Source organism: Scyliorhinus canicula, chromosome 31, assembly GCF_902713615.1.
Source record: "Scyliorhinus canicula chromosome 31, sScyCan1.1, whole genome shotgun sequence".
Lineage (NCBI taxonomy): Eukaryota > Metazoa > Chordata > Chondrichthyes > Carcharhiniformes > Scyliorhinidae > Scyliorhinus > Scyliorhinus canicula.
This window is the reverse complement of record NC_052176.1, coordinates 11612209-11635092: the sequence shown is the minus strand read 5'-3', so window position 1 is coordinate 11635092 and position 22884 is coordinate 11612209. Positions and strand designations below refer to the sequence as shown.

Here is a 22884-nt window from a genome sequence, read left to right as displayed (position 1 = left end):
TGTGAGAGAGTGGGTGTCTGTGAGAGAGCGGGTGTGTGTGAGAGAGTGGGTATCTGTGAGAGAGAGTGGGTGTCTGTGAGAGAGTGGGTGTGTGAGAGAGAGTGGGTGTGTGAGAGAGTGTGGGTGTCTGTGAGAGAGTGGGTGTGTGAGAGAGAGTGGGTGTGTGAGAGAGTGGGTGTGTGAGAGTGGGTGTGTGAGAGTGGGTGGGTGTGTGTGAGAGAGTGGGTGTTTGTGAGAGAGTGGGTGTTTGTGAGAGAGAGAGTGGGTGTGTGTGAGAGAGAGAGTGGGTGTGTGTGAGAGAGAGTGGGTGTGTGTGAGAGAGTGGGTGTGTGTGAGAGAGAGTGTGTGTGTGTGAGAGTGGGTGTGTGAGAGAGAGTGGGTGTGTGAGAGAGAGTGGGTGTGAGAGAGAGTGGGTGTCTGTGAGAGAGTGGGTGTCTGTGAGAGAGAGTGGGTGTCTGTGAGAGAGAGTGGGTGTGTGTGAGAGAGAGTGGGTGTCTGTGAGAGAGAGTGGGTGTGAGAGAGAGAGAGAGTGGGTGTGTGAGAGTGAGTGGGTGTGTGTGAGAGAGAGTGGGTGTCTGTGAGAGAGTGGGTGTGTGTGAGAGAGAGTGGGTGTGTGTGGAGAGTGGGTGTCTGTGAGAGAGTGGGTGTGTGTGAGAGAGAGTGGGTGTCTGTGAGAGAGAGTGGGTGTCTGTGAGAGAGAGTGGGTGTCTGTGAGAGAGAGTGGGTGTCTGTGAGAGAGAGTGGGTGTCTGTGAGAGAGAGTGGGTGTGTGTGAGAGAGAGTGGGTGTCTGTGAGAGAGAGTGGGTGTCTGTGAGAGAGTGGGTGTGTGTGAGAGAGAGTGGGTGTCTGTGAGAGAGAGTGGGTGTCTGTGAGAGAGAGTGGGTGTCTGTGAGAGAGTGGGTGTCTGTGAGAGAGAGTGGGTGTGTGTGAGAGAGAGTGGGTGTCTGTGAGAGAGAGTGGGTGTGTGTGAGAGAGAGAGTGGGTGTGTGTGAGAGAGAGAGTGGGTGTGTGTGAGAGAGAGAGAGAGAGTGGGTGTGTGTGAGAGAGAGAGAGAGTGGGTGTGTGTGAGAGAGAGAGTGGGTGTCTGTGAGAGAGAGAAGGTGGGCGCGCGCGAGAGAGTGGGCGCGCGAGAGAGAGTGGGCGCGCGCGAGAGAGAGTGGGCGCGCGCGAGAGAGAGTGGGCGCGCGCGAGAGAGAGTGGGCGCGCGCGAGAGAGAGTGGGCGCGCGAGAGAGAGAGTGGGGCGCGCGAGAGAGAGAGTGGGCGCGCGCGATAGAGAGTGGGCGCGCGCAAGAGAGAGTGGGGCGCGCGCGAGAGAGAGTGGGCGCGCGCGAGAGAGAGTGGGAGCGTGCGAGAGAGAGTGGGCGCGCGAGAGAGAGAGTGGGCGAGCGCGAGAGAGAGTGGGCGCGCGCGAGAGTGGGCGCGCGAGAGAGAGAGTGGGCGCGCGCGAGAGAGAGTGGGAGCGCGCGAGAGAGAGTGGGAGCGCGCGAGAGAGAGTGGGAGCGCGCGAGAGAGAGTGGGCGCGCGCGAGAGAGAGTGGGAGCGTGCGAGAGAGAGTGGGCGCGCGCGAGTGAGTGTGGGTGTGTGTGAGCGAGTGAGCTTATGTGTATTTAACCCTCGTTGTCTCTTTGATACATAACAGATATTTTGCTGTTGATGCTCAGTTACTGGTGTGTGTGTGTGAGAGAGAGTGCGTTTTACCATCACAGTCTCTGTGATATATGATGCATATTTTTCCACTTCCTGCTCAGTAACTGAAGTGTGAGAGTGACGAGAGTGTGTTTTACCCTCACTGTCCGTCTGCGGTATATAACGCATATTTAACTGCTTACTGCTCAGTGAAGGTGTGTGTGAGAGAGTCTGTGAGAAAGGAAGCATGAGTGAGTGAGAGAGTGCGAGTGTGTGTGAGAGTTAGTGTTTGCCCGAGAAATAGAGTGTGTGTGTGTGTTTTACACTCACTGTCTCTCTGCGATGTATAATGCATATTTTACCGCTCAGTTACTGGTATGTGTGTGAATGAGATAGTGTTCAAGTGTGTGTGTGAGAGAATAAAATATGTGTTATATAGCAAAGAGAGACAGTGAGGGTAAAGACACACACTCTCTCTCAACACTCCCCTATCTGTCTCACATACACACAAATCAGTAACTGAGCAGAAAGCACAAGAATATTCATTATATATCACAGAGAGACAGTGAGGTTACTATACACACTCATTGATAGACAGTCCCAAAAGTTGTGCTGTTAGGTAATTTGGACATTCTGAATTCTCCCTCCCTGTACCCAAACAGGCGCCAGAATGTGGTGACTAGGGGATTTTCACAGGAACTTCATTGCAGTGTTAATGTAAGCCTGCTTGTGACAATAGAGATTATTATAAGATAGAGTCACAGAGTCTATCTATGACTCTATCTATGTGTGTGTGTGTTAAGCTCACTGTCTGTCTGTGATAACATAATGAATATTTTACTGCTTACTGTTCAGTTACTGGTGTGTGGGTCTGTGAGTGAGAGTGTGTGAGTATATTAGTAAGTAGTGAGTGTGTGTGTGTTTATTCTTACTGTTCAGTTACTGGTGCGTGGGAGAGAGTGTGTGCGCGTTTTACCCTTAATGTCTCTCCATGATATATATCACATATTTGACTGCTTACTGCTCAGTTACTGGTGTGTGAGAGTGAATGGGAGTGTGTGAGAAAGAGAGTGAGAGAGAGGAGAGAGAGAGAAAGTTGATATTTAATGATTATTGTACTACTCAGTTACTGGTGTGTGCATGAGTGTGTGAGTGTGCGTTTGACCCTCAATACCTCTTGTGATATGGAACACATTTTACTGTTGACTGCTCATTTACTGGTCAGTGAGAGTCTGTGAATGAGTTTTATGCTCAGTGTTTCTATGACAGATAACATATTTTACTGCTCAGGTATTGTTGGCTGAATGTGTTAGAGAGTGAGTGAGTGAGTTTGGCTGTCAGTTTTACCCTCACTGTCTTTGATATACAACACATATTTTAGTGATCGCTTCTGTTACTGGTGATTGCGTGTGTATGAGAGATTGTGTATGTGTGAGAGTATGTGTGTATTTTCCCTCACTGTCTCGCTTTGATATATAACACATATTTTTCCCTTACTGGTATGTGTGTGAGTTTTACCCTCACTATGTATCTGTGATAGATAACACATTTTTAACTGCTTACTGCTCTGTGACTGGAATGTATGTGAGTGAGAGTGACTGAGTGCACGTGAGAGTCTGTGAGTGTGTGTGTGAGAGAGAGAGAGTCTGACTGTGTCAGAGAGAGAGAGTCTGTGATTGTGTGAGAGAGTCTGTGAGTGTGTGAGAGTCTGCGTGTCTGTGTGAGAGAGAGTCTGAGTGTGTGTGAGAGAGAGAGAGTCTGTGAGTGTGTCAGAGAGAGAGAGTCTGTGAGTGTGTCAGAGAGAGAGAGTCTGTGAGTGCGTGAGAGAGAGTCTGTGAGTGCATGAGAGAGAGTCTGTGAGTGTGTCAGAGAGAGAGAGTCTGTGAGTGTGTGAGAGAGAGAGAGAGTCTATGAGTGTGTCAGAGAGAGAGAGTCTGAGTGTGTCAGAGAGAGTCTGTGATTGTGTGAGAGAGTCTGTGACTGTGTGAGAGAGTCTGTGACTGTGTGAGAGAGTCTGTGAGTGTGTGAGAGAGAGTCTGTGAGTGTGTGAGAGAGAGTCTGAGAGTGTGTATGAGAGAGGGAACATCTGTGTGTGAGAAAGAGCGTGTGTGTGACAGTGTGTGAGTGTGTGCTTTTCTGTGATATATAACAAATATTTTACAGCTTACTGCTCAGTTAATGGTGAGTATGTGTGTGAGAGGGAGGGAGGGTGAGTGAGATTTTTGTCCTCTCTCTCTCTATCATATGGACACACATTTTAAAGCATACTGCTCAGTTAATGGTGTGTGTGAGTGTCAGTGTGTATGAGAGAGATTGAGTGTAAGTTTTATCCTCACTGTCTCTCTGTGACATAGTACACATATTTTACTGCTTGTGGGTCAATTGCTGGTGTGAGAGAGTATGTGTGAGAGAATGTATGAATGTGTGAGAGGTGTGCGTGTCAGAGAAAGTGAGTGGGTGTATGTGTGTGAGGGAGAGTCTGTGAGTATGTGTGAGGGATGGTGAGTGTGTGTGGGAGCAATAGGGTGAAAAGTGTATGTGCTGCTGATGGGCAGCAGGGTGGCACAGCGCCAGAGTCCCGGGTTGGATTCCGACCTCAGGCGACAGTCTGTGCGGAGTTTGTACATTCTTCCCGTGTCTGTTAGGGTTTCCTCCGGGTGCTCCAGTTTCCTCCCACAGTACAAAAAATGGTGGAATTGATATGCTCAACTATCCCTTGGTGGGGTTACAAGGAGAAGGTGGGAGATTGGTCTTAGGTAGCATGCTCATTCAAAAGGTCAATGCAGACTCGATGGGTTGAATGGCTTCTTTTTGCACTGTAGGGTTTCTATGAGAGAGAGTGTGAGAGATAGAGAGAGAGTGTGTGTGTCTGTGTGTTTGCGCATGTTTTACCCTCACTGTTTCTCTGCAATATATAACAAATATTTTACTGCTTATTTCTCAGTAAAATGTGAGACAGTGTTTGAGAGACCCCGTCAGTGTGTGTGCTTTACCCTCACTGTCTCTCTATGATGTATAACACATTTTACAGCTTACTGCTCAGTTACTGCTGTGTGACTGTCTGAGTGAGAGATTGAGTGAGAGAGTGAATGCATGGTTTACCCTCACTGTATCTCTGGTATATCTACCATATTTAATTGATTACTGCTCAGTGACTGGTGAGTGTGTGAAAGAGGGAGAGTGTGTGTGTGAGAAAGTGAGAGTGAGTGAGTATTAACCACACAGTCTCTCTCTGACATATAATTAATATATTATTGATCAGTTATTGATTTGTGAGTATGTGTGGGAGAGACAGTGCTTGGGTGTCTGTGAGAGGGTGTAAGAGAGGCAGAGTGTGAGTGAGTGTGTATAAACCTCACTGTTACTCTGTGCTATACAGGGCATATATTTTACTGCTCAATGCTCAGTTATTGCTGTGAGAGTGAGTGTGTTTCACCCTCAGAATCTGTGATATAAAATTCATATTTAGTGCTTACTGCTAAGTTACTTGTGAGTGAGCCTGTGCATGAGAAAATGTGAATGTATGTTTTACCCTCACTGTCGCTCTGTGATAGATAATGTATATTTACTGCATACTGTGAGAGAGAATGTGTGAGTCTGTTTTACCCTCAATGTCTGTGTATGATATATGGCATATTTTACTGCCTCCTGTGCAGTTGTTGGTGTCTGAATGTGTGTGAGTGTGTTTTCCACTGTAGCTGTCTGCCTCTGTTATGTGTCAAGTATTATGAAAAAAATAATTTCATCCTGTAACTCTCTGTCTCTGTTCTGTATGCTTGCATTTGTAGCTGTCTGTCCTGGTTATGGGATTCTGCATTTAATCTCTATCTGTTCACCTCTCTGATATGTGATTTTATTGTATTTTCTGCACTTGTCAATATCTGTTTTGTGAGTTAATGGAGAACATTCTGTTCAGTATTGATCTTCCATTATTACTTTTAGTGACAACATTGATATGTTAAATGATCTATTTCCATGTCTGTTTCATGAAAATGACACTGTACCGTTATATCTGAGATTGTGAGAGATATTTGGATTGGAATTTAATATTTTGTTTTGGGAGGTGTCTTGGTAGAAGTTTATGATTAATTCGGCACTTTTCAATCAGCTGTACTATCCGACCTGTTACGTGCACCAAAGGTTCACAACTTGTGAGATGAAAGGACGGCCTTACAATCTGGTAATTGTCCTTTTGGAGAACTATTTAAATGTATAATTTTTCTGTTAATGCCTTATTCAAGTGCTTTGTTTGTGATACATTTTAAATGAAGAAAGTTACAAAATAGTGCAAATGGATACTTGCACATTGATTGCTGAATCTATAGCCTAATTAAGACTATACTGATTACTTTACAGATGAAACGCAGTTATCAAAAGTTGATCCAACATTCCATGAGAGAGTAGGGGTGAATTGTGGAAAATTATCCCGCCTGTCCTCTCGTGTATCTGTAAATAATATTTACATTATCTCCAGAGGTCCAGATTTACTTGAATTTCTTCAATTGGACTGTTGGATTGGACATGTTTATCTGGGACTTGAGCACAATGTAAGTGTGACTGCTTCTGTTCTCTGTGACGGTGGAGCTGATGTTGTGTCTGTGTCTCTGCAATGTTGGATTAATATTGTACTTACTGTCAGTTAGAAGGAGACGGCTCCACATTCATGTTGCTGAAGAATCATCATCTTGGAACTCATCTCTTCATCAGTTGAACTAGGGAGAAGGAAGCATATCTCTTGTAAATCAGGGTCAGATGAGGCCAATGATAGATCAATCAATTCTTTCAATTTATAATCAGTAAAATAAAGAAAATACTGTCCAAATCCTGCCCCAGAATCAGACAATAATCCAGGCCCAGAAAGAGCTCTCCCTTCCCCCCGCTCACTCCAAGTCCCGGAACAAGATGGGGCTCCCGCTGCGCCTCTTGCAAACAGCCCCCGATTCTCCCTGAACTCCCCCCCGAGTCAGTAATGATCTCTGAGCCTCTTTGCTCACACTCCCAAATGGATGGGCTGCTGCAATGAGAACGCTGTTTCCTCGCTGACCTGGGCCCTGACATTTCACTCAGTTTGAACAAAGCGTCTCCACTCACTGAGCAAATGGAGTGTGTGTGAGGGCGGGGATGCGCATGCGCTCTCACCCTCAGAATGACGACAACCAGGGGGCGGGGTTACACCGGGCATGCGCAGATCCCCGCTGCAATTCCGCATTGAGAATCAATGGGAATATTCCCCATTTCACTGTCATCACATTTGGAGCAAAACCTCCGATAGAGCCCGTGTTGGGGGGACTGTGTGTGTGTGGGTGCAAGTGGCCCTGCGCCCCAGGGCTCAACCAATCACCTTTGTAGCTGTGTGTTTGTCCCAATGAGATATTCAATTTGCAGCCATTGCCTGCAGCTTGTTTGTTATTACACTGCCATTCAGCCCCTCAAACTCACACTTTCTGCAAACAACCATTTCACAGACTTGCTACATTTTTCACAGAAGCAAACAATTTATTTTCAAAAATATAATTCATTTATAAAATCCCTTGAAACAAACATTGTCAAACATTTCAAATTGTCATCACAATAATATCGTATCGTACAATAATATTTACATTTTCTCCAGAGGTCCAGATTTACTTGAATTTCTTTAATTGGATAATGAGGACATTACACACAGGGCAGCATGGTAGCATTGTAGGGCAGCATGGTAGCATTGTGGATAGCACAACTTCTTCACAGCTCCAGAGTCCCAGGTTCGATTCCGGCTTGGGTCACTGTCTGTGCGGAGTCTGCACATCTTCCCAGTGTGTGCATGGGTTTCCTCCGGGTGCTCCGGTTTCCTCCCACAGTCCAAAGATGTGCAGGTTAGGTGGATTGGCCATGATAAATTGCCCTTAGTGTTGGGTGGGGTTACTGGGTTATGGGGATAGGGTGGGGGTGTTGACCTTGGGTAGGGTGCTCTTTCCAAGAGCCGGTGCAGACTCGATGGGCCGAATGGCCTCCTACTGCACTGTAAATTCTATGAACTTCTATGAATTTCAATATTCACATTACAATTCTTCTCAAAATATTTACATTGGTCATGTTCCACTCTGTGAAGCTTCAATAATTTTAAACATTCAGTGTTAATCACACAGACCGAGGGGGTTTACATGGTTACCAGCCCCTCTTTAGTGTTTATCTCACAGACTGGAAGGTTTTACCCAAGTTACCAGCACGCTCTTTAATCTCAACCACACAGATCTGAGGGTTTTACAGTTAGCAGCCACTCTTTTGTGTTAATCACACAGACGGGGTTAGTTTACACAGTTAGCAGCCCCTCTTTAGTGTTAATCACAGAGACCATAAGGCACAGGAGCAGAATTAGGCCACACGGCCCATCGAGTCTGCTCCGCCATTCAATCATTGCTGATATTTTCTCATTCCCATTCTCCTGCCTTCTCCCCATAACTCCTGAGCCCCTTATTAATCAAGAACCTATCTATCTTGGTCTTAAAGACACTCAGTGATTTGGCCTCCACAGATTCACCACCCTCTGGCTGAAGAGATTCCTCCTCATCTCTGTTTTAAATTGATAGTCTGAGATGGTGTCCTCTGGTTCTAGTTTTTCCTACAAGTGGAAACATCCTCTCCATGTCCACTCTATCCAGGCCTCGCAGCATCCTGTAAGTTTCAAAAAGATCCCACCTCGTCCTTCTAAACTCCAACGAGTAAAGACCCAGAGTTCCCAAACGTTCTTCATTCCAGGGACATTAAGTGATTTTCATCTTCATTGATCACGCAGATCGGTGTGTTTAACATTGTACATATAGTGCAGAAGGAGGCCATTCGGCCCAGAGATTCTGCATTGACACACTTAAGCCTTCACTTCAAACTTATCCCCTTAACCCAATTACCACTCCTAAAACTTTTTAAGCACTAAGGGCAATTGAGCATGGCCAATGCACGTCTTTGGACTGTGGGAGGAAACCAGAGCACCCGGAGGAAACCCACGCAGACACGGGGAGAATGTGCAGACTCCGCACAGACAGTGACCCAGCGGGGAATTGATCCTGGAACCCTGGCGCTGTGCCTCAGAGTTTTACTCAATTACCGGCCCAGTTACTCAGTTACTAACCCTAACCAGCCCCTCATGAGTGTTAATCACACAGACCGGGGGGTTCACATAATTACCAGCCCCTCTTTAGTGTTAATCACACATGATGTGGAGATGCCGTCGTTGGACTGGGGTGAGCACAGTAAGAAGTCTTACAACACCAGGTTAAAGTCCAACAGGTTTGTTTCAAACACAAGCTTTCGGAGCGCAGCTCCTTCCTCAGGTGAATGTTCCAGAAACATTCATATAGACAAAGTCAGAGATGCCAGACAATGCTTGGAATGCGAGCATTTGCAGGTAATCAAATCATTACAGATCCAGAGATAGGGAGTGATCCCAGGTGAAAGAGGTGTGAATTGTCTCAAGCCAGGACAGCTGGTAGGATTTTGCAAGTCCAGGCCAGATGGTGGAAGGTGAATGTAATGCGACATGAATCCAAGATCCCGGTTGAGGCTGCACTCATGCGTGCGGAACTTAGCTATCAGTTTTTGATCGGCAATTCTACATTTTCGCGTGTCCTGAAGACTGCCTTAGTTCATAGAATTTACAGTGCAGAAGGAGGTCATTCTGCCCATCGAGTCTGCACCGGCTCTTGGAGAGAGCACCCTACCCAAGGTCAACACCTCCACCCCATCCCCATAACCCGGTAACCCCACCCAACACTAAGGGCAATTTTGGATACTAAGGGCAATTTACCATTGCCAATCCACCTAACCTGGAGAATGCTTACCCGGAGATCAGCGGCTGAATGCCCTTGACTGCTGAAGTGTTCCCTGACTGGACGGGAACATTCCTGCCTGGTGATTGTCGCACGATGCCCATTCATTCATTGTCGCAGTGTCCGCATGGTCTCGCCAATGTACCACGCTTCGGGACATCCTTTCCTGCAGCGTATGAGGTAGATTACATTGGTCGAGTCGCACGAATATGTGCCGTGTACCTGGTGGGTGGTGTTACCACATGTAATGGTGCTATCCATGTCGATGACCTGGCATGTTTTGCAGAGATTGCCCTGGCAGGGTTGTGTGGTGTCGTGGACGCTGTTCTGAAGGCTGGGTAATTTGCTGCAAACAATGGTTTGTTTGAGGTTGCACGGTTGTTTGAAGGCCAGTAGTGGGGGTGTGGGGATGACCCTGGCAAGATGTTCATCTTCATTGATGATGTATTGAAGGCTGCAAAGAAGATGTTGTTGTTTCTCCGCCCCAGGAAAGTACTGGACGACGAAGGGTACTCTGTCAGTTGTGTCCCATGTTTGTTCTCTGAGGAGGTCGGTGCGGTTTTTTGCTGTGGTGCGTTGGAACTGTCGATCGATGAGTCGAGCGCCATATCCCGTTCATACCTCTCCATTCACCTGAGGAAGGAGCAGTGCTCCGAAAGCTTGTGTTTGAAACAAACCTGTTGTACGCTAATCACACAGACCGGGTTTTTTTTACACAGTTACTAGCGCCTCTTTAGTGTTAATCACCCACACCGGGGGGTTTATCATGGTTACCAGCCCCTCTTTGGTATTAATCACACACACCCAGGTTTTCCACAGTTACCAGCCCCTCTTAAGTGTTCATCACACAGAACGGAGGGGGGGGGGGGGGGGGTTACCCAGTTACCAGCCCCTCGATGTACATTTGCTGGAAGAACTTACACAGTGGCCTTTCCCCATTGAGCCTTGATGCTGGGTACCCCAAACCTGAGTGTGTCCCTCAGCACGTAGTCCTGGACTTTGGAATGTGCCCATCTGCAACACTCAGTCAAGGACAATTCTTTACCCTGGAATTTCAACAGGTTTCGGGCAGATCAAAGAGAGTCTTACACAGAGTTTATGATCCTCCAGCAGCAGTTGATGTTAGTCTCAGCGTGTGTCCCTGGGAATAGCCCGGAGAGCACAGAGTCCTGTGTCACAGAGCTGCTCGTGATAAACCTGGACAAATACCACTGCATCTCTCAAACAAATAACAATACAGCACAGGAGCCGTACCTTCGGCCCTCCAAACCTGTACCAGTCATGATACCAACCTTTGCCAAAACCCTCAGCACTTCCTTGTGCCATATCCCTCTATACCCATCCTATCCATGTGTTTGTCAAGATGACTTTTGACCGCCGTAATCTATCTGCTTCTTCAACCTTCCCTGGCAACGCGGTCCTTGCTCTCACCACCGTCTGCTTAAAAAACCTGCCTCGCACATCCTCTGTAAGCTTTTCTCCGAGCATCTTAAATCTATGCCCCCTGGTGACTGACCCCTCCACCCTGGGAAAGATTGCCTGCCCATTCACTCTATCCATGCCCATTAGAATGTTGTCAGCCTCTATCAGATCACACTTCAAACTCTGTCTTTCTAATGAAAACAGTCCGAGTCTATTCAGCCTCTCCATATAGCTCACACTTTCCAGACCAAGCAAAAGCCTGATAAATCTCCACTGCATCCTCTCCAAAGCATCCACATCTTTCTGGTAGTGTGGCGACCTGAATTGTGCACAATATTCCAAGTGCGTCCTTAACAAGGTTCTATACAGCTGTAGCATGACTAGTCAGTTTTTATAGTTGATGCTCCGCCCAACGAAAGCAGGCATTCCGTATGTTTTCTTGACTACCTTGTACACTTCTGTTGCCACCTTCAAGGATCTGTGGACCTGCGAGTCAGAACTCTCCGACTTTCTATATTCCTCAGTTTTGCCATTTACGATATATTTCCCCTCTATGTTAAACTGACCAAAATGCATTCCCTCCCATTGGTCCAGATTAAACTACATTTGCCATTTCTATGTCCAAGTCTCCAACCTATGTTTGTCCTGCTGTATCCTCTGACAATCCTCAACACTATCTGCCACTCCACCAACCTTGTTGTCGTCCATGAACTTTCTCTCTTCAGACATTCTTTGGAAAGGCACATTCCACATGGAGGTGAGTAACCACATGGAGCAGCCAGTTTGAGGGCAGTGTGAGACGGTGTTGAGACTTTGTGTGCATGAAGGGTATGTCGGGGGGACCCTACTCACCACCATCCAAGCTGGGTATTGAAGCTTGTTTGAAAGTTCTGGTGATGAGATGATCTGCCAGATGCCTCTGACAGTCTGCTCAGGGGAACCATCTGACATGATCCACCATCTCCTTTACCCTAAGGGCCTCCAAGACATTACGTGCAGACCACTGCTTGATTGCCTTGTGGTCCAAGGTGTTTTGCTTAACAAATGTTTCCTTGAGGGACAGGTGTTACGACACGGTACCAGGACCAGAGCATCCTGCTGCAACAAAGCCAGATCCATCCTTCGTAACACCCGGGACAGATAGAACCTCAGTACGTAGTGACACTTGGTGTTTGTGTACTGGGGGCCCACGCACAGCTTGATGTAGCCACACACACAGGTGGACAGCAAGGTGAGGACGGCCTTGGGTATGTTTGTCCCTCCCTTATCCAGAGATCTGTATATGCTGTCCCTTCTGTTTGTATATTTTGTATATGGGTCCCTGTGACCTCCAGATGAACTTGATGATGGCTCGGGTGACTGCTGCGCGCAGGACTGGGTAATGTGCCAGACCTGCACCACGTCCAGCAACACCGAGATCCTTCCCATATAATTACTACAGTGCAGAAGGAGGCCATTCAGTCCGTCGAGTCCAGAGCGACTCTCTGAAAAAGCAACCCTACCCAGGCCCACTCCCTCACAACTCCCCTCTGTCATCCACACCCTTGGACACAAAGGGTTAATTTAGCACAGCCAATCCACCTAACCTGCGAATCTTTACTGTGGGAGGAAACCCACAGAGACACAGAATGTCAGAAGGTCAGAGTGAACCCGGGTCCCTGGCGCTGTGAGGCAGCAGTGCTGACCACTGTGCAGCCCATCATGTTGCAGATTGTACATGTTGTTCAGCGCGCTCTGTTCACTTCTGTTTGGAATATAAAATGTGGGTTGGAGCAGGCAGGAGGAGGAGCTGGATGGTCAAAGACATTTCACTGCTCTGTCTGTCACTCAGTCTGCTCCCCGCCTCTCTCTCTTTCTCAGTCAGGTCGGGGCAGGGCTGTATAATAAAGGAAAGTGCAGCAGCTCGTCTCTCATTCAGCAGCGATTTGACTGAAGAAGCATCATGTCTGGCAGAGGGAAAGGAGGCAAAGGACTGGGCAAAGGCGGAGCAAAGCGGCACCGCAAAGTGCTTCGTGATAACATCCAGGGCATCACCAAACCAGCAATCCGCCGCCTGGCTCGCCGTGGCGGGGTCAAGCGCATCTCGGGTTTGATCTATGAGGAGACTCGCGGGGTGCTGAAGGTTTTCCTGGAGAATGTGATCAGGGACGCCGTCACCTACACTGAACACGCCAAGCGCAAGACGGTCACCGCCATGGATGTGGTTTACGCTCTCAAACGCCAGGGCCGCACTCTCTATGGATTCGGCGGCTGAGAAACTCCATTTGACAATTATAACATAAACCAAAGGCTCTTTTAAGAGCCGCCCAAACCCTCACATTGAGAGCACTGACCTCTGAATGGCAGCAGAATATCGCATGGAGCTGGTTTCGCGATTGGGGAGGCAAAGTGTTCGCGTTATAATAGACAAATATTTCTCTGTTCACGGCGATATGAACGTGCTGCAGAGGGAAACACAAAACCTTTCTCCGCAGTCAGCCCTGTAAACGCACAGTGAGCACTGACATTGTCATGAGAGCGGGAATGAATTCTGAAACCCCGCAGACCCATTGCACATAAATGGACAGTTTCAGAAAGCCAGCCCGCCAGAAACTGCCGGCCCTCCGGTAAATACCAACACCGGGGAAAGCTCTCATTCCAGCCTGAAGCCTCAGGGAAATTCTCACAAACACGGCACTAAGCGGATTGAGAACAGGTCGCCCTTATTCAGATAAAGTGAGTGGCTCTGAAAAGAGCCTTTGGGTTATTAGATTAAAGAATGGTCGCTTCACTTCTTGGTGGCACTGGCTTTCTTGGGCAGCAGCACGGCCTGGATATTAGGCAGCACCCCACCCTGAGCGATGGTCACCCCTCCCAGCAGCTTGTTGAGCTCCTCGTCGTTGCGGACGGCCAGCTGCAGGTGTCTGGGGATGATGCGGGTCTTCTTGTTGTCCCGGGCCGCGTTCCCGGCCAGCTCGAGGATTTCAGCGGTCAGATACTCGAGCACAGCAGCCAGATAGACCGGGGCTCCGGCACCCACACGCTGGGCATAGTTACCCTTTCTCAGGTGCCTGTGAACACGGCCCACCGGGAACTGCAGTCCAGCCCGGGAGGAGCGAGACTTGGCCTTGGCCCGAGCTTTACCGCCGGTCTTTCCTCTTCCAGACATTGTCACAATCTCACAAACACTTTCACACAGAATGAGGAAAACCGCCCACATTCACTTCTCTTATAGCTTCAGGAGGAATGGCGGTGCACACATTGCTGATTGGTTATCTCAACAACATTGTGGAGCCGGCTACAAAGTGACCAATCAGATATCTGTTTGAAGCACCAATCAGGAGAATCCACGGTGCTGAGGGCGGAAATTTTGGGCGCCAAATGTTCAGATTCCAACCGAATATTTATTTCAAATCTTAAATGGGCGCGAAAAGATATAACAGATAAAATTGAATAAAAAATGTGACTAAACCATTTGAGTTGAAAGATTGTTGGATTTTTTCTCTCTTTCCCGCGTCTAGTTTCCCATTATCTGTTAGTTTCTGATTTTGTCTCTAACTGACAATAAACCCAAAATAAATTAAACCAAAATAATGCGGAGGCTGCAAATGTGAATTAAAGAGAAAATGCTGGATCAACTCAGCGTGTCTGGGAGCATCTGTGGAGAGAAACGTTTAGGATCTGTAGAAGGGGAACTGACTCCACAGGCTTAATCTGGCTGTTGTTTAAAATGCTCTCAGCCGCCGACACTGTCTAATTCACAGCCATCTGCAAACATAATAACATTGATTCATATTGTAGACTGCTGCCGCTTCCTCAGTGTTAAAAGTGGAGTGAGCAATTTGGAGCTAGTGTCAGTATTGAAATGGAGTTTACCCACACCACCGGGGTGCTCTCGATCATTGAGTGTGAACATGAACATAAATGGAAAGAGAGTAATTTGTAAGGCTGAACACAAATGCTACGGGAGGTATTGGTGTTCGATTCTCTCTCCAAATCCAGCCACAGCGGCCGAGTATGAAGCGGTCACCGAGCATCACTAAATGATGGGATTTTATAAACAACGTACAATGATCGACATGACGATAACTCGGCATTATACAGGATATTGTTGTAGTGAAACGCTATTAAAACGGATTTGGTTATTCATAATAGAAACACACCGATAATTTAAAATATGGTTTGGCTGCTTTACAGAAGTTGTGGGTGGCTCTAAAAAGAGCCGTTGTGTTTGGGGTGGTTTTCAGTCCTTGTGCAGTTTTACTTGGAGCTGGTGTACTTGGTGACCGCCTTTGTCCCTTCCGACACGGCGTGCTTGGCCAGTTCCCCGGGCAGCAGCAGGCGCACGGCGGTCTGGATCTCCCGGGAGCTGATGGTGTGGCGCTTGTTGTAATGGGCCAGGCGGGAAGCCTCACCCGCGATACGCTCGAAAATATCGCTGACGAACGAGTTCATGATGCTCATGGCCTTGGAGGAGATGCCGGTGTCGGGGTGAACCTGCTTCATCACTTTGTAGATGTAGATGGAGTAACTCTCCTTCCTCGACCTTCGCCGCTTCTTGCCGCCCTTTACTGCCGGTTTCTTAATGACTTTCTTGGCTCCCTTCTTGGCAGCTGGCTTCGATGTTTGTTTCTTCTCGTCAGGCATCTTCAGTTTCACTCAGAAATAAAGCAAACCCCTTCCGAGCGCTGATTAAATAGACAGAGCCTCACATCTATGCTAATGAGGAATGGGGAAAGGAATGATTGTGATTGGACATTGTGAAAATGAGAACAGCCAGTTATGTTCTGCTTATTTCATTGGATATCTGAACAGACCAATCAGATTTAGGATTTTCCACCAATCAGTAACCTCCTTACGACAAACAGCAAATGCATTTCAGAAAGAATGTCTCCAGTCCAAGTTTGTCAGTGTGAGTTACACACTCTGATACAGCGTGAGAGTGTGGGATTTACTCACTCTCTGATACAGTGTGAGAGTGTGGGATTTACTCACTCTCTGATGCAGTGTGAGTGTGGGATTTACTCACTCTCTGATTCAGTGTGTGAGTGTCGGGGTGAACCGACTTTCTAATCTGTGATTGGAGATATTAATCTAGTATTCCATTTCTACTAGCTTCATGTCAATTTTATTTTGAGTGCCATTATTTGGTGACTATCTTATTCTATTTTTGTCATATTCGTACCGTAGTAAATGCTGGCTGCACTTTGAATTTCTCAATTTATTATGTGTGAATTTGGGTTTACCTGTATTTTCAATGTAGAAGGAAACACCTTACACTTTTTCTGTAATTTTTGGACAGTGAATGGGATCACTGCAAACCCATTACAGTTTCATATGAGTTTGTTTTGCTCATTTACTATTGAGCTGACAGTTTCCAGTTTGTGAATCAGTATTTTCTGCTGTACAGCTGTCTCATTGTCTATTTTCTCTCCACAGGTTAGTTCTGCCATGGATGGAAAGTCGTTTTTCTCCTGTGCCTGTTATACGGGAAGTGAATGTGTATTAAGGGCAGCATGGTAGCATTGTGGAAAGCACAATCGCTTCACAGCTCCCGGGTTTCAGGTTCGATTCCCGGCTTGGGTCACTGTCTGTGCGGAGTCTGCACATCCTCCCCGTGCGTGTGTGTGGGTTTCCTCCGGGTGCCCCGGTTTCCTCCCACAGTCCAAAGACATGCAGGTTAGGGGGATTGGCCATGCTAAATTGTCCTCAGTGTCCAAAATTGCCCTTAATGTTGGGTGGGGTTACTGGGTTATGGGGATAGGGTGGAGGTGTGGATCGTGGCTCTTTCCAGGAGCCGGTGCAGACTCGATGGGCCGAATAGCCTCCTTCGGCTCTGCAAATTCTAAGTCTCTGTCAGTTTCCTTTATGTAACAATGCGTTTTAATCTTCACTTGTCTGTTCCCAATGTCAGAATGTTGGTTCTGTGCTGCATGTGTCAGTTACTGCAACACAATGGAGGTTTACTTGATGCCTGTTCTTTACTCTGAAATATTCAGAGTAAATTCCACATTCAATTAGCAGTCAGGGAATGTGGATGTTGTGATAACTCAGTATCTGCATCTGTTTTTGAATGTTTGTTTTATTTACCCTATCAGTTATTGGGATGCAACTGTGGGGTTTTTGTGTGTTTGCATGTTTATTGTTGGTGTGTTCTTTGTTGTGCCCTTGTTCTATCGATGTAGCTTCGGCAGACAGGCTACGAGGGTGAAAGAAGGCAGTCCACAGCCACCTTAAACACAGCTATTAGGAAGGTACTTTTTGATAATGCCCACATTCAAACATATATACTAAAACCAATAGTGGTCTGTATATGAAATATGTTTATCCAGTATCGGTTCACCACTGGGCCACAATGTCAGTATCCAAGTCATTCTGCATCTATTATTCGCTGCAAATGAATTGTTCTGGTTTTTGTTTTCGATTCACGCATTTTCTGATTCAGAATGTGCGTTTTGCACTAATCCATAACCCCCTACATTCCTGTCTGGATCTGTCATTTTCTGGAATCTCGATATGGATATGATTCTTTGTAAGACTGTCTCTGAAAGCAATGCAACCATGTGACTCATACTGCAAATTCTTGTTTCCTCAGGTGCACTGGAGTGAAATTTCTCACATAACTGTCAATATCAGTCCAAAGATGCGCAGGTTGGGTGGATTGGCCATGATAAATTGCCCTTGGTGTCCAAACTTCCATGATAAAACTAGGACAAAAGTTCGGCACAACATCTTGGGCCAAAGGGGCTGTTCTGTGCTGTATTTCTCTCTCTCTCTCTATCATATGTTTTTTTTCTTTGTGAATATGTAATTGATTCTTTACCTGACAATCTGTGAGAGTATAGGATTGACTGTTAATTGTAAAGCTGGTGCTTTAATGTTAACGTGATTAATTCTGTGTTTAAATTAAAGTTTGTTTTAATATATTGGTCAGTGTCATCACTCCTGGGGACAAATTTCCTTTCCTCACAGTTTTACAAATTGAAAAAAATGTTTGCAGTTTGTTGTCCGGTGTCCTAACAAAAGTTGGGGTGTGATCCGATACACTAACAACAGCTCATTGTGAGGATGCCACGGAAAGTGAGTGTGAGTTTGACATTTCATCAGCAGTCTTCATTCTTTGTCAAATATCTCTGTGCCGGATTTATCCTGTATGTTTCAGTCTCCGGAACAGTATGTCATTACTGTTTCCCTTCTTGATCTGTCACAGATGGTACTGTGTAGGAAAGTAGGATTTTCACAGCAACATCCTCTCTGATACCTATATCTTTTAAGAAAGTTGATTGTCGTTCTTCTAACTACAATTGTATTAGGTCTAACGTCCCATGAGTCAGCCGAGTCTGTATATGTCACTGTCTATTGTACTCTGTTTCCCAGAGTTTCTGATGCATAGATTCTGGGTTTGTGCTGCAACCTTATGTTTCAGAAAAGGGTAGATATTAATCTCTATTTCTTTAAATAGATGAATGGAAGCATGTTTATACTCATAAAGCTGCCAGTATGTGGTATATCTGTCCCGCTATTCACTGAGAATGTCCACTGCTGCCATGTGAGTGTTGTTTTCACTCTGTATATTGCAGTGAATTGGAACATTGTGTTATATCGTGCATCTATCACAGTTTTCAGTGTGGCTCTATGTGTTAATATGTTCACCTCAATCTCTCATAGCTCAGTATCTTATTTTGTTTTATCCACTCATTTGAGTTCCTGAAAACATTAAAGTAAACTATTCCATCTTTTTAAATTTCTGATTCATTAAGACATAGTTTTCTCTACTCCTATCCATTCTGATGTGACAAAATTGAATATTTGTGCACTTTTCTGTCACAAGTATATGAATATATTGTCTGCGTCTTTTGGTTTCTGAAAAGTAATTGTCACGTTTTAAATTTATTACAAGTGTGTTTTTGGTAAGCGAATGTGGATTATGATCTGCACCTCCTCTTTTCAGGTATGTGATGTCACCTTCATGTTTATTCTGTATATTTGAGCTGTACATAGAGTTTATTCTGTACATTTGAGCTGTACATCGAGTTTATTCTGTATATATGAGCTGTACATTGAGTTAATGTACAATTTTCAATTTACAAATTGAAAAAGATGTTTGCAGTTTCTTGTCCGGTATCCTAACGAATGTTGGGGTGTGGTCCGATACACAAACAACAGCTCATTGTGAGGTTGCCACTGGTAGTGAGTGTGAATTTGACATTTCATCAGCAGTTTTCATTCTTTGCCAAAACCTCTGTGCCAGATCTATCCTGTATGTATCAGTCCCTGGTACTTTGAGAATCAATGGGAATATTCCCCATTTCACTGTCATCACATATAGAGCGAAATCTCCTACAGAGCTCGTGTTGGGGGGACTGTGTGTGTGTGGGTGCAAGTGGCCCTGCGCCCAAGGGATCATTCAATCACCTTTGTAGCTGTGTGTTTGTCCCAATGAAATATTCAATTTGCAGTCATTGCCTGCAGCTTGTTTGTTATTACACTGTCACTCAGCCCCTCAAACTCACACTTTCTGCAAACTACCATTTCACTGATTCACTTCATTATCACCCATTTCCAATTTCAAAGTGAATTTGATTGAGACAATCAACTGCTTTACTCACTGCCCTAATTTTGCACACACTCCTGGTTTAGCACATTCCTAGTTTTCTCACTCTCCTGGTTTCCACAGCCCCTGGTTTATACATTTGCCTGGTTTAACACACACCCCTGCTCACACACTCTGGTTCTTCACACACACGGCTATTTGTTATCATATCCGGGAATTAAATACTGTGCTGTTTTACACACTACCCCTGGTTCGCTCACTCCCCTGGTTCGCTCGCTCCCCTGCTTTGCTCGCTCACTCCCCTGCTTCGCTCGCTCCCCTGCTTGGCTCGCTCCCCTGCTTGACTCGCTCCCCTGCTTGACTCGCTCCCCTGCTTGACTCGCTCCCCTGCTTTACTCGCTTCCCTGCTTTACTCGCTCCCCTTGTTCACTCACTCTCCTGTAATAGAATTACATAAACTGGGAGTGTGTAAAGTCAGGGATGTGTGTACAACCAATGGATCGTGCAAAGCCATGGGTGCAAGTGTGTTAACAAGGAAAGTGTGAAAAAGTAAGTGATTGTGCAAGCTGGGTGTCTGTGAACCGGGATTGTGTAAAACCCTATGAAGTGTGTAAGCTGGGCAGTGTGCAAACCCAGTGATTGTACAATACATGTATAATTTGAGGCTGTAATACCAGGTGTGTGTGTGTAAAACTAGGTGTATAAGTATGTTTAAGAGAGGATTGTGAAAACCGACAATTACACAATATGAGTGTGTGTATTTGTTGAAATGGGTAAAACCTGGGGAGTTAAAACCAGGAGTTTATAGAATTTGTGGTGAATGTGAACCAGGGGAGTGCTTAAAAGCAGGAGAGAGTGGACAAGAAAAGCATGTGTAAACTTGCAGAGTGTGTAAAAGCAGGGGAGTGTGTAAAGCCAAGCATAACAGAGGAGTGGGTAAACATGGGGAGTGTGTTAACTATTGGAAATGTGTAAACCAGAGTCGTGTGTGGAACAGGGGAGTGTATTGAGCAGATGAGTGGGTTAACCAGGATAATGTGTAAAACATAGGACTGTGTAAAACAAGGAGAGTGTGCAAAACAAGGGGAATATGTAAACCTGTGAATGTGTGAAATGAGGGGAATTTGGAAAATGAGTTATGAGTCTAAACAGAGGGGGGCTGAGTTCAGAGGGGGTAGCTCACACGTGGAGGCTCTCCACTACAATCAAAAACACCTTCAAGTGCAACAATTCAAATATTTTGGAAAGTTCAGATCTTGGCATAAGGAGGCACTTACCAGAGTACAGGGGAAGAGAAAAAAAAAGGTCTATTGGGTGAGCAACTAAAGAATTGTAAGTGAAGACATAGTGCCAGCATCGTGGGCGGCTCCTCCACTGGTGCCAGCAGTTCGGACTGATCAAAGGAGAACTCCGTCTTTTTGGAGGTGTGTTTTGCCCCTCTTCTTGTCTCCTCCCATCCGTCTTTACTTCTCTCTGTCTCGTGGGGTCTCTCTCCCCTTGGTCCATTTTGTCTCTCTCTCTGTTTTCGTTCTTGTTTGAATTGTGGGCCTCTCTCCATTTCTCGGGGTTTTGTTCACCTTCTCTCTCTCCGGGGCTGGGGTGATTGACGACTGCATCGTGGGTGGTCTCCGGCGCAGGTCCTGGCACTTCGGGCTTCTCAGTCGATCGGAGCAGAACTCCATTTTATTGTCTCCTCATTGGTTTTTTATTTTTAAACATGAGGAACTGAAATTGGGAAGGACACAGACTCTGAATTTATCAGGACATTGGGGCTGACCTGGCCACGTGCAGAGCTGGATTTAACAGGGCCAAAGCAGCGCTGTACGAAAGCGGCGTTCACTTAAGAATGTTATATCCAGCCAGGCCTGGGTCACATACCAGGGCAAAAAATATTGTTTTTAAGGCCCCAACTGAAGCAGATACGTTTGTCACAGACTGCGGGCTGGGGCCGTGACCACAGGAGAGGCCGGAGGGGTCCAGGCGAAGAGCGACAGCGCATTGGCAAACCAACAATTGGAGGGGGGAGGGGGAGAAAAGAACCTCACCCCCTCCTCCACCCCCCACAACACAACTGACTGACGAAGAGGCGGGAGATGGTGGCCCTATACGTGCAGACAAGGGCAAAAGGTGGAGGACCAAGTGTCGGGCATGATGTGGAAAGAACATACAGAAACCACAGAGATTGGGTGGGAGGACATGCAAACCAGGCGAGTGTGAAACCAAGTCAGCATGCAAACCAGGGCAGTGTGAAACCAAGTCAGCATGCAAACCAGGGCAGTGTGAAACCAAGTCAGCATGCAAACCAGGGCAGTGTGAAACCAAGTCAGCATGCAAACCAGGGCAGTGTGAAACCAAGTCAGCATGCAAACCAGGGCAGTGTGAAACCAAGTCAGCATGCAAACCAGGGGAGTGTGAAACCAAGTCAGCATGCAAACCAGGGCAGTGTGAAACCAAGTCAGCATGCAAACCAGGGCGAGTGTGAAACCAAGTCAGCATGCAAACCAGGGGAGTGTGAACCAAGTCAGCATGCAAACCAGGGCAGTGTGAAACCAAGTCAGCATGCAAACCAGGGGAGTGTGAAACCAAGTCAGCATGCAAACCAGGGGAGTGTGAAACCAAGTCAGCATGCAAACCAGGGAGTGTGAAACCAAGTCAGCATGCAAACCAGGGCAGTGTGAAACCAAGTCAGCATGCAAACCAGGGCAGTGTGAAACCAAGTCAGCATGCAAACCAGGGCAGTGTGAAACCAAGTCAGCATGCAAACCAGGGCAGTGTGAAACCAAGTCAGCATGCAAACCAGGGGAGTGTGAAACCAAGTCAGCATGCAAACCAGGGGAGTGTGAAACCAAGTCAGCATGCAAACCAGGGCAGTGTGAAACCAAGTCAGCATGCAAACCAGGGGAGTGTGAAACCAAGTCAGCATGCAAACCAGGGCAGTGTGAAACCAAGTCAGCATGCAAACCAGGGCAGTGTGAAACCAAGTCAGCATGCAAACCAGGGCAGTGTGAAACCAAGTCAGCATGCAAACCAGGGCAGTGTGAAACCAAGTCAGCATGCAAACCAGGGCAGTGTGAAACCAAGTCAGCATGCAAACCAGGGCAGTGTGAAACCAAGTCAGCATGCAAACCAGGGCAGTGTGAAACCAAGTCAGCATGCAAACCAGGGCAGTGTGAAACCAAGTCAGCATGCAAACCAGGGCAGTGTGAAACCAAGTCAGCATGCAAACCAGGGCAGTGTGAAACCAAGTCAGCATGCAAACCAGGGCAGTGTGAAACCAAGTCAGCATGCAAACCAGGGCAGTGTGAAACCAAGTCAGCATGCAAACCAGGGGAGTGTGAAACCAAGTCAGCATGCAAACCAGGGCAGTGTGAAACCAAGTCAGCATGCAAACCAGGGGAGTGTGAAAAAACAGTTTGTAACAGGGCATTGTGTATATCAGGGGAGAGGTTCACAGCGCCACGGTCCAAGATTTGTTTCCCACTTGGTCGCTGCCTCTGCAG

At 46.6% G+C, this 22884-nt stretch overlaps 4 protein-coding genes and 1 long non-coding RNA gene across 6 annotated transcripts in view; 2 read left to right on the top strand and 3 right to left on the bottom strand.

The window, feature by feature from the left end:
• The window catches only part of LOC119958898 (late histone H2B.L4-like), a 70127-nt gene extending 63404 nt beyond the window's left edge, over nucleotides 1–6723 (bottom strand). Inside the window, exons 1-2 of one of the 2 annotated variants that reach the window (XM_038787422.1) lie at nucleotides 6672–6693; nucleotides 6261–6339 (exon numbers count right to left, since the gene is read on the bottom strand). The gene's annotated coding sequence lies outside the window, so the exon portion shown is untranslated. Of the gene's footprint in view, nucleotides 1–6260 lie in introns of both variants that reach the window. The other variant, XM_038787421.1, reaches the window with a different exon arrangement.
• A 6018-nt stretch (nucleotides 6724–12741) lies between these two features.
• Nucleotides 12742–13162, top strand: LOC119958915 (histone H4). Its single transcript, XM_038787441.1, has one exon. The coding sequence runs from the start codon at nucleotides 12794–12796 to the stop codon at nucleotides 13103–13105; it is 312 nt and encodes a 103-aa protein (XP_038643369.1). The 5' UTR covers nucleotides 12742–12793; the 3' UTR covers nucleotides 13106–13162.
• A 426-nt stretch (nucleotides 13163–13588) lies between these two features.
• On the bottom strand, nucleotides 13589–14109 carry LOC119958890 (histone H2A-like). Its single transcript, XM_038787404.1, has one exon. The coding sequence runs from the start codon at nucleotides 14048–14050 to the stop codon at nucleotides 13619–13621; it is 432 nt and encodes a 143-aa protein (XP_038643332.1). The 5' UTR covers nucleotides 14051–14109; the 3' UTR covers nucleotides 13589–13618.
• A 764-nt stretch (nucleotides 14110–14873) lies between these two features.
• Nucleotides 14874–15492, bottom strand: LOC119958900 (histone H2B-like). Its single transcript, XM_038787425.1, has one exon. The coding sequence runs from the start codon at nucleotides 15475–15477 to the stop codon at nucleotides 15091–15093; it is 387 nt and encodes a 128-aa protein (XP_038643353.1). The 5' UTR covers nucleotides 15478–15492; the 3' UTR covers nucleotides 14874–15090.
• A 1068-nt stretch (nucleotides 15493–16560) lies between these two features.
• On the top strand, nucleotides 16561–18568 carry LOC119958924. The gene is made up of 2 exons (XR_005459086.1): nucleotides 16561–17084; nucleotides 17426–18568. It is a non-coding gene; the product is annotated as an uncharacterized LOC119958924 (long non-coding RNA).
• Nucleotides 18569–22884: the final 4316 nt, after the last annotated feature.